Raw genomic sequence first — 11,073 nt, forward strand, 5'->3', positions numbered from 1 at the left:
AAATGATCAATTTGCTTTCCGTTATAACGGCTTCAAATTTCAGTTCTTCTCAACATTTAGCACCTTATTGTACTAATCTGTTACTCTATCCGTCATATGAATGTTCCCACTTATGTAATTTCGCGAGAGCTATCAAACATGCTTGCCGCGACGTGCTATAAACGAGAAAGACAATGAGTCAACGAAACTTCCGAAGCCAAGCAAGTCGGCTCAAAAAAAAAAAAAACCGAACGGGAAGCAATTCGAGGGTCGAGGATTAATGTATTTCCCGAATATCTAATCAGATAATATTTGGGACCACTCAAAAAATGGAAAAAAATTTCAAGATGATGAGATTATAGCCAACTAATCTTTTGTCATTAGGACTAATCATTTAATTAATTTGCGATTCCAATTTGTTTTAAAGTCCTCCCATAAAAAGAGAAAAAGAATATTTATACACACACCCACAAGCAATTTTTCTTTTTTTTTTTTGTTTGCAGGGTCAGACACCCACAAGCAGTTGACCAACTCATATAATCAAAGATGACCGGGGCCCACATTTTGCCTTAGAGGCTGGGATGGGCCTAGTGGATGGGGCTGAGTGGGCATTGTGACGCCCTGAAAATTCGTAGTTTGTAAGAGACTAAATTCAATAAAAAGGATAATTATTATATTTTAGTCGGCGTAAAATTTCGGATCGCAAGAACGTAAGTGACGAATTTGGACGAGTCCCGATTTGTCATTCGATTTCGATTAGGTCTCGAAATCTCGATCGACGCGACTTAGGATTTTTAATCCTCGCGCCTAGACCTTTCTCCGGACCGAGCCTAGACCTTGAAAATCCAAATTTTATTCCCAATTGGTTGAGCCAAAAATACGATCAATCTTGATTTATCAAAAGAACGTTTCGCCCTCGGATATTATGCATATGAAACGAAGAAAATTGATTTGAAAAGACCCGTAGGCCCCACCTCAATCAAATCAGCCCACCCACCAATTAAACCAGTCAAAGTCTCTCTCTCTCTCTCTCTCCTATCTGCCCCTTCTCCCTCCCTTGTTCACGCGCAAAGCAGCACCCCCCCTGAACGGACCTCTTCTCCTCCTTCCTAGGTTCATGTTACGCGGCCACCACCTCCAGCCACCTTCATCCGACCACCAGCCTCCCCCGTCGATGCTCCGCCACCACCTCAGCAGCCTTGAAGCCGTTGGACAGCTCGCGGAAGCCCCGTCGCCCAACGTGCCCCGTTTCGCGTCCGAGGACGGCCCTAGGCTTCGGCTGCCCTTGTCGCCGCTTCGGGCTGCCACCAGCCACCTCGTCGTCTTCCCCTCGACCACAAACTCCGTCCCACAGCCGTGCACCACCTCGGAGTCACCCTTCATCCCCGGAACAGACCCGACGCCCGACGTCCCCCGTTTCGCATCGAGTTGCTGTTCCACCGTCCTCCACCGCGATTGAGCCAAACCCACAGCCTGCCGACCACCCCAAGCCATTGTCCTCGACTCCTTGACGTCCCCCAGAGCCACCGGCAACAGATCGGCACCCGTGGAGCTCGATTTGAACCCCGGAAACCCTCTCTTGTTTCGCCCAAACATCCCCTGTTTTCGCGCTGATTCTGCCCATCAGCTTTTCTGCCGCCTCCGGCCGTCCGCGCGCCGCCACCGACGCTATCAGCTGCTACCTCGAAGATCCCCCGACATTGGCCACCCTTTTCCCCAACCTTGGACCACCCGAATCCCCTCCGATCAACCTCGTTTTCCCTGTTTTGCCGCTGCCCTATTTTGGAAGCCACTGTTCCAACCACCGGCGACCGCCGGCCGCTACCTCGGGTCCCATGCCGCTGTCCCGAAGTATTGCTACGTCCTTGGGACTACCCTTAGCCAAGTTTGGAACCCAGAGCTTAAATTGGATGGCGGATCTCCGTTAGTCGTCGTCGCCGGGCCGAGCCAAGTTTGTGTCGCCGCCGCCCGAGTTGAGGCTGCTCGAGCTAATTTAATTGTGAGTTAGCCCCTAACTCTTGGTTAGGACGCTAATTGCATTCGGAATTAGTTTAACTAGCTAATTGTGGTGTTTAGGTAGATTAATTACGGTCGGACTAAATAGAAACGTAGTTTAGGCTAAATGACCGTAATTAGTTAAGATTAGTCAATTAGCTAGGTTGTGCGTGACTAATTGGTGAGTAGATTTGATTGATTTGACTGATTGTGTTGATTGATCGCGAGCGAGCGATAGGTCAGAGACGAGTGCGCAATTGGCTATCAATTGGAATTGAAATTGGAATTAATAATTGATCGGCTGCAATTGACTAATTGATTCATGAATTGTTAGTTGTGAATGCCGGAATTAACTGTTGATTGACGTGGGGGTCCGATTAGAGGTTAATCGCCCCAAATTGCTTGAGTTGTCGGTTGATATAATTGCGCATTCATGCGACCACATATGAGATCAAATTGCATGATTTTGCATGAAAATGGCCTTGGGACAAGTATTTGAACATGCGAGTATGAGCATTCGACATAATTCCAAGAAATGAACTAGTTGGTTGTCGAAGTACTTGAGTGGTCACATAATGGGATAATTCCGACGATCATTGTCTTCTGATCAATCGGTCCTGGCAATCATTGCCTTATGGCTGTTGGATGCATGTCGGTCATTATCTTCTAGCTGTACGTTTGCCGGTCGCAGCTTGTGATGGGCCGAAACCTTTTAAGGATTCCTGTTAGCTCTGTGCCATGTCGGCAATCATTGTCTTATGGTTGGTCGAGCGGAGTCACATGGATTATCAGAAGCCATCGCCGGAAGTAAGGGATGATGCCTGGTCCTACCAGGAGAGCACCAACCGACTAGTGTCTTGAACCTACGGGGTCAATTCTGATAATAAATGGACTACGTGTGGTGTCCTGTGCATGCAAGTGCTGTGATGCTTTGTCAATGGATTAATTGGTGTGGTTGGTCTGATTGTTGAGTCGAGTCCGCATCGCATTATGTGTGGCCTGGAGGGTAAGCTTGTATGCGATTGAAATATCTGCTCTATGCTGATGTGATTGATTGTTAGGATGTCCGAGCGAATCAACGCCCTAACCGGACTTAGGCGTTGAGTCACTAAGATTAATTTCTCAACTCGTCGTTGTTAACTATTTTCAGGCGGTGATGGAGCCCGTGGACATTAAGGAGAGGGTTGTTATAGGACTTTTAGGAGTCGATGAGGGTTTAACATTACCCGACCTTGTGTCTTTTTAAGGTTTTAGTGAGCCGGCTCAAAGAATGGGATTGTATATATTTACTGTAGTTTAGTAGGGTTAAGATTTATATGGTCTGGCTTTTGAATGAAATTGTTTTTGTGAATTGACTATATTAATTTTTCTACTATTCTATCCCGTTGATTTTAATTGTCCGGGAGAGTTGCTCATTTCGCATGCGCTGTAATTTCGTAAGTCGATAGCCTACCCGTAACGCTATTTTTTATGACCTGAGCCGAGTAAGGTAGGGATGTTGCGAGCTTGAGAGTCGGGGCGTGACGGGCGTGGTTCGACCGACTACCAAATCAAGCGAAATAAGAATTCTAGATAGTCAATGGATTTCATCTTCTAATTGCGAAGAACAAAAGCATCACAATAGAAAAGTTATTCACCTATCACAAAAAAAAAAAATTGTTATCTTCTAATTGATTATCATATTCCCTTTTAATGTAAACTACTGTTTCCGGACCCATGCACTACGTGGCTTGATGTCTAGTTTACGATATAACAATGGACTCACTCAATTAGGTGAATTCATTTTAATTATTAGTGAGGATAAGTTATTTAGTAGTACTAGAAAAGAGAAAAGATATTCATTGTGAGAAAATTGTGGAAATAAAAATTTAAATGTATAAAACAAAATGAATAAATGTTCGAATGATTTGGTCTATGAAAGAACAATGGGATTAGAAAGCTATTTGGTAAGAAAGATTTAGGTGTAAATCATAAATATTGAAATTTACGTAATCACCTTGCTCGTTATTGTGATTATATTTGAACAATGATTTTTTTTTTAAGCAAAATTTTCAATCGAACCCTACCAATTTGAAAACCTGCCATAAGGAAAATTTAAACGGAAACGAAATTGATACTACTTTTTAGTCGGTTCGATTTAATTTATCCACTTTTTCTTGTCGGAGATTTATCCAGTTCCGAAATACCTTTGGTTCTTCAATATGGAGGACGAATTCAATCTATTTCATCCAGATTAAGAAAATTCATCTCCTTAAAATCCGAATGGGACAAATAAGATGTTTAATACAGTCTAAACTAGTTATTTGAGCGTCATAGGGATTGCACGGGAGCCCGGCCATGGCCAAGTAGCAATTTTTCTCCTCACCCTCCTCTCTCTGGTTCTCATTTTTTTCTCCAAGCTCCATTGAATGATAAAACACTTGTGGGAGGTAGGGGTGTCAAAAAAGCCCGCGCCAGACGGGCTGGCCCGACCCGGCCCGAAAATTCACTTAATTTTCGGGCCTTTTCTGGCTGGGTTTGGTACTTGAGCCGGGCCGGGCTGGGCTGGCCCGCCGCCTAACTTTTTTTAACACCCATGTTTTTTTTTAATTTAATTTATTTTTATTTTTTATTTTTATATTCTTTCATTTGATGGGTTTGTTAATTGATTTTGATTCCAAAAAAAGAAGAAACAAAAGAATCATACTAGAAATCCGGCCCGACTTGGCTCGGGTCGGGTCGGGTCGAGTCGAGCTCGGTACTATTCTGTTTCAAGCCGGCTCGGGCCTGGCCGAGACCCGGCCTGTTGACACCCCTAGTGGGAGGCTCCACCTTCTTAACTTGAGTTGAGATTATTTCTTTTGATCTAATCTGGGAATGTTTTACTATTTGCATCTTAATTATTTTCTTTGCTCATTGTTGATGCTCTTCTTCGCTTGTTGGGTGTATTTCCCACTTTCGTCGTTAAAAATCAACCTGCTACTTCAAATCCTCCGGATATCAAGAAGTCCGACAAAATCAAGGACGAATACAGTGAGTTCCTGCTGCCTTGGAAGTATTTATAAAACTTCTCTAAGTTTTGAAAGCTCTCATTTCCCCATCTAAATCTAAATCTTGGAGCTCTTCTCTCCCTATCTAGATCTAGATCTGGAAGTTCATTAGAGGTGCTATGTGCTCATCATACCCCTCCCAATCTAAATGTAGATCTTAGATCTTGATCTTAGCGCTTGTTCAACCTATTTTTAGCATCTCTGTACATAGTGTTGACGAATCTACTAGAGAAAGGGATTGCAATGTGTGCTCACTGATGACAATGCGAGATTCGGTGATTGGCCGAGATTCATTCTGTTTTGATGTCGAGAGAGTTTCGTTCTTATAGATGAGAGTACGCACTTCCATTTAGTAGGAGTGTCACTTGGAGGAATCTCAAGTCCCTGTTCATATGCGGCACGGGGATCACGTATAAGGTGATGCAGGAAATCTTGAAGGGTAGCCCTGTTCTCGAGTACCTTAGGTTGGAGGAGTGCCGCGGTTTGAAGCAAAACATCAAGCTTTGTTCCAGAAGTTTGAGGGAAATTGTGGCCGATCGCTGCTTTTGGTATGTGCGTGATGAGGGTTTCCCACTGGAGATTTCGAGTCCTCTTTTGCTGTCACCGCGTTTGAGAAGGGTTGTTCGATATGATGAGGCAGCTGGTGATTGAAGCCTCATCCTTGACCGAAGTTGAGTTGGAAGTTCTCAACGAAAAGGTGAACTAACTGTTCTGTTCAGAATTGGTTTAGAGTTTTATAGAGGAGACTGCAGCCTGGTTGAGGGACTACTTCAGAAGCTGCATAACGTGACTAAGCTTTTGATTGGTAATTGGTGCATTCGGGCGAGCAAATTGTTTAATTCAACCAATTTGTGTTCATATTTATGGATAGTTGATGGTCCCTCTTCCTGGAGTTGAGGAAGTTCATACTAAATTTTATCACACGGGAATCTGGTTCACATGGTTTGATGCTCTGCATGATGTCTACTGAACATAAAATGTACGTTGTGCCTTCAGAATGACTACCAAAAGACCAAGGAGAAAAACAGCTGGCGTTGGGTTAGTCTGTATCTTCTCAATGGTGAATAACCATGATTCCAGAATATAAAATGTTATTTCAACACTCGAAAGCTTCGGCATCACTCAATCTGTCATTCAGGTGGGAAACGAAATAGTTCTCAAACATAAACTTCAATGGTTTTTTTTTTTTTTTTTGTAACTATATTTGAAAAGAAGAGTGAATTATGTTTATTCCTACATGTTGCCTCTTCATTGTCGGATGTGCTTTGGTTATATCACTTGCACCAGAGGTTGAAGGTGTGCCGTTTTCTTTGCCTAATTGCAAGTCTCCATGCGACGCAGGTCTTGGTGTCCTGTCGTGGGGTCTGGTGGCCCTCCTGAAAGCCAATGATGATCTGATTGAACTGATCACTTCACCAAAAAGGGGCCTACTTCATCTGTTAATGAGGGCTTCATAAAGATTTGAATTTGTTCACTGGCTGTAGCTCGTTTATTGGTGCTTCCCACTGTTCGCCTGTGCATCCGACTATAAGCATTTTGCTCAAAAAACACCCAAAATCTTTATTTTCCTCAAGTCTCTCCCGCCACAGTATTGTACCTCGCCGTCATGTCCTCAAGCAGTCGTCCGTCGTCCATTGTCGTCAGTCGGGTCCTCACCGAGTCTTGGGTCTTTGTCCCTCTTTGTCCTGTGGAGCTATGCTGATGCGACGAGTGGCATCACCGGCCGGTCACCCCAAATCTGGGTCGCCAAAGGCCTCCACAAAAATAGATTTGACGTGTAGAACTCATCCAAAAAGATAGAAATAGAGTTGTGTGCTCGGGTGTTGCTGAGGCTGGTCAATGGCAAATAGGCAAAGGTCTTGCAGAGTAATTATAAAAAAAAAATTCTTAAATCTATATCAATTATGCTAATTCAGTCATAAGTTTTTTTAATTTGGCTGACTTAGTCCTAATATTTTTAAGATTTGCTAATTTAATCTCAAACATTTTAATGATCAATATAGTCCATTCGATTAATTTGATTAGGAATCATTGATATGGCGGTCCAATCGGCGCCATTTGTCCTATGTGACACAATCGAGGCAAACTTTGCATAGTTTCTTATTTTTATTATTTTAACTGATTTTTATTCTTGATTTTCTTTTCTTTCTTTTTTCTAGGCGAGGGCTGTAGAGCCTCATCGGCTCGGGCAAGGTTGGCAACCCTCGCCGCATCCAACGAGGGCTCACAACACACTTGCTGTGGCCGATAAGGGCGTCGTGAGCCCTCGCCCAAGACCTCGTGGAACACGGTGAGGGCCGCGACCCTCCACCCACCCAAGGGCCGATGACCCTGGTGGAGGGTCATGGCCCTTGCTCGTTGGCCGGTCGACTTCTTGGCTCAATGAAAAAAAAGTAAAACATAAAGAAATCTATAAATAATTAATTGCCTTATGACATCTTTGCAAGAAAAGAAAAAGCTAATTATCTGCCTTTTCTTTTTAACTTGAAGGAATCAAAAGGAAATCCATTACCATTTTGCGATGTGAACTTTGAATCGATATATAAATAGGGCGGTAAAATATGACAGATGTTGCTACACCTTTTTTTTTTTTTTGGGTTACTTCAAACACGTCGCACCGTCTTTACTTTTGCCGGTTGTGGCGGATTACTCCAAGGGACAACCGGGAAATCGAACACATTAATTCAATAACCAGAGGGTTTTATAGAAACACGAAGAGGACATCTCCCAGGGTGGCTCCGGTGGCCATTGAGAGGGCGGCGGCGCCGAGACTAATTATCATGTCGGTAGTTGTCTCAACCAAATCATGTTAATGACATGTGGACTCCATTGTGCAAATTGAAATCCCACTATACTAAGTGCACAAGAGTAAATATCACAACCATAATTGTTACTTCAAAAACAAAGATTAGGCGTACCAACAAAACAACCATTGGATGAAATACTTGACCATCCGAATCAAACGTACTTCGGGCAACATGAAGTTCAACACTACCCGAATGGCGGAAAAGCTGGTTACATTATGTTAAAATATCACGTCTCTTCTACCACTATTTTAATTCTTCATCCTCACTTTAAATCACTATGCATTATTTCACTTGGGAGATTAGATTTTCACTAAAATCTTTAGAAATAATTGGAAGCTGATAGCTACCTTAATTCACAACTTTCGGACGTTTACCTAGTATACGAGTCATCGCGACGACTTATATGCTAAATTCTACGGACACATCACATCACTAATAGTTCTATTAATATTCATGATCAACACAAAAGGCAAGGTGGTGTGAATGAACAAATGAAATTAGAAGGGGCACCCAAGTATCCAAATTCACAGTAGAAAATGCAAGTTCCTTTGTAGAATTATCGGAATCAAGAAATCTGTTGAACTTACTCATCTCAATCGAAACTTTGGGGAGAGATTATTGAGGGAAAATGGACTTAAAATGAGGTTAGACACGAAGTGCTTACTTATAAATGAACAAATTGGGTAATTTCTTAGATGAAATACTTGACCATCCGAATTTCTTTACGCTTGAAGCCACACTTCTCATAGAATACTTTATTCTCATTTTCGCAATCAAGAATCACCTTATAGCAACCCACGGATTGGGCATGATCGGTGAGAAAAGAAAGAACCTTCTTGCCTAACTGCATCCCCTAGAATCACGATCGACGACCACGTCTTCAATATGGCCAACCTTGCCGCAGTTCCTTATAAACTTCTTCTCGATGAACACACTTCCAGTAGCGACTATCTTTCCACAACTAGTATCCTCTATCACACAAATCACATGGTCATCGCCTAGAGAGCTGAGCTCTTGGAACTGCTTTTGGAAATCCTCATCGGAGATAGCATCGCAAACCGTCAGTTGCTGCAGTAGCTCTACAAACCCTTTGCTTTTGTCGGAGATCTCTAGTTTCCGAACTTGAAGATTACATGCTTCATTTAGTGGGACCCCAGTCTGCATTTCCTGAGATGAGGCTTCTGTTTACACCAACTTCATTCACATCGACAAGGAGAGAATTACAGTTCATAGAGTCAAAGAAAAGAACATGGCACGCATATAGAAGCTCCAACATGTTATTAAAGGTAAATCACACATAAGACACATAGCATTTCTCTATCTAAGCAAGCCACCTTGCACAGACTTGTAGTGGCCAAATCTGCTGAGCTCTAAATCATATAGCAAAAGATAAATGCAATTCACTTTTCGGCCTTCTTCTATCAAGCTAATATTAATGCAAATGCGATATCAGTTACTTCCTAGTGAGTCTGTTCGCAAAAGATAAAAACAAGAGGAGGAGGAGGAGGAGAAAAACTTGCTAATGAGGCTAAATTAGTATTTACGTACACAATACAAAGAGGAAAAAGAAGCAGTTCTATGAAGTCCTCTGTTTACAGAGTGATAGTCTCATTTTAAATTACAAACTTAGAAAGCAGAATCGAAGAACCTATCTACAGCCTGGCAACAATTACGGCTGAAAAAGAGAGAACGATGAACAAGTTTCCTTGGCTTTGTCATTTATCAAAACAGCTCATTAAAGCGTCAAATAAAATTCCAACTAAGAAAATTCCATTAGTTGCTTTGTTTGGTGCACAGTAGGTATCTGTAACGATGTTTGGTGTTAATACATGACACCATTCTCAATTGATACATTGGAAAACAACATCTGCGGTGCTTATTAGTCAAAAACTCATAAATGGAGTAGTTCTTTCTCAAAGCATATCTCAAAAGATTTTTCTTACCTGGACTTAGTTCATGTCTAGGATATGGCAGATAATCCTATGAAATATACACTCCAGATAAGCCATAGAACACTATCTTGACACTGGCTACATATTTTGGACACAATGCCGATGATGACCACACAACAACAGGAGCAGCTTTTGCCAACCCTCATTAAGTTATTTGCTGGCAGTCGTAAATGCCAATAGAATTCTTACAGGAAAAAGGGAAAAAACAAGTTCAGAGCGATGTTGAGAAAACATTTACTGCTAATTGTCGCAAACGCTGCTAAAGACATCCAAAAATGCCAGCAAAAGTTCTCTCTTTATAGGCATTTGAGAGTGGCATTTGCAAATGCCGCGATCTGTATTTCTTGTAGCAAGAATTGTAAGTGCCAGAGAAAAAGTCACCACAAATAGTCCCCGAAAACATTGCTTCACCGCGAATTAACTCCGCTTAAAACTGTGAGGTTGAGACAGAGAGCCAGATTACGAAGTTTGCAACAACTCATTAAAGACACACCCAACTCCTAAACAGCCTAAACTGTAGAAGAATATTTTCCTCTATATTGAATGAATCTTTGCAGCATTACAATCGTTCTTATATACAATACAGGTGTTACCCCTAGCATCTCAATAAATTAGGAACAACATAAACAGTATCAAAAGATTCAACCCAAAAAGCAGAAGAAATGGATGGATTACAAAAGCTTCATATCAACTCATGCATCAATGCCAGATGCAATAGCAATCTCGGAGAGAGTACACGAGACTGTCCTGCGCTTTTTCTAGAGTGTGATTGAGCCTAGCCATCGCGTTCTTCTAATCTACGCTAGCGAAGAAGTCCAGGGGCATAAAGCTTATCAAAATCAGTGGAAATTCCCAGAATCGAACGACCCCCAACACTGTCTTGCGCTTTCAATTCAGGAGGAGCAAAAAAGATTACGCATTCACAACGCTCGTAATAATCACAATCACAAACCAGATGAACGAGAGAGTAACCTTGGGCTCGATTTAATTGCTGTTCCCTGCTTTGCCGATTCGAACTCTGCAAGTGATTGATGAAATGCAAGCGAGGGACGAAGGAAGCAAAAGAGTCTGAGACTTGCTATGCCTTCTGCGCGACTGGCAGTTGGTAACCTATTTACCCCCAAAGTTAACGAGAGGGGCAAAATGGGAATTTCAGTTTAGGTCGCACTCCGCGAGGCGACGGTGGTGGAGAGGAGGGTGGTGAAGGCGGAAAGTTCCACGAAGGTGGAGAAGAGATGTCTGGTGTTCAGTCGGCGCAATCCCCTCCCGTGAAGCGAGTCCTCCCTTATCTCCGGAGCGTCACCTTTCCCG

General features: G+C 42.6%; 1 protein-coding gene across 1 annotated transcript; it reads right to left on the reverse strand.

The window, feature by feature from the left end:
- Window positions 1–8,501: 8,501 nt before the first annotated feature.
- LOC125314373 (glucosamine 6-phosphate N-acetyltransferase-like) lies at window positions 8,502–10,864 on the reverse strand. The gene is given in 3 exon segments (XM_048276516.1): window positions 8,502–8,659; window positions 8,662–8,991; window positions 10,735–10,864. Coding segments are annotated over 2 exon segments (471 nt in total). The 5' UTR covers window positions 8,975–8,991; window positions 10,735–10,864.
- Between the last annotated feature and the right edge of the window lie 209 nt (window positions 10,865–11,073).

The sequence above is a fragment of the Rhodamnia argentea genome, chromosome 3 (genome assembly GCF_020921035.1).
Source record: "Rhodamnia argentea isolate NSW1041297 chromosome 3, ASM2092103v1, whole genome shotgun sequence".
NCBI classification, from domain to species: domain Eukaryota; kingdom Viridiplantae; phylum Streptophyta; class Magnoliopsida; order Myrtales; family Myrtaceae; genus Rhodamnia; species Rhodamnia argentea.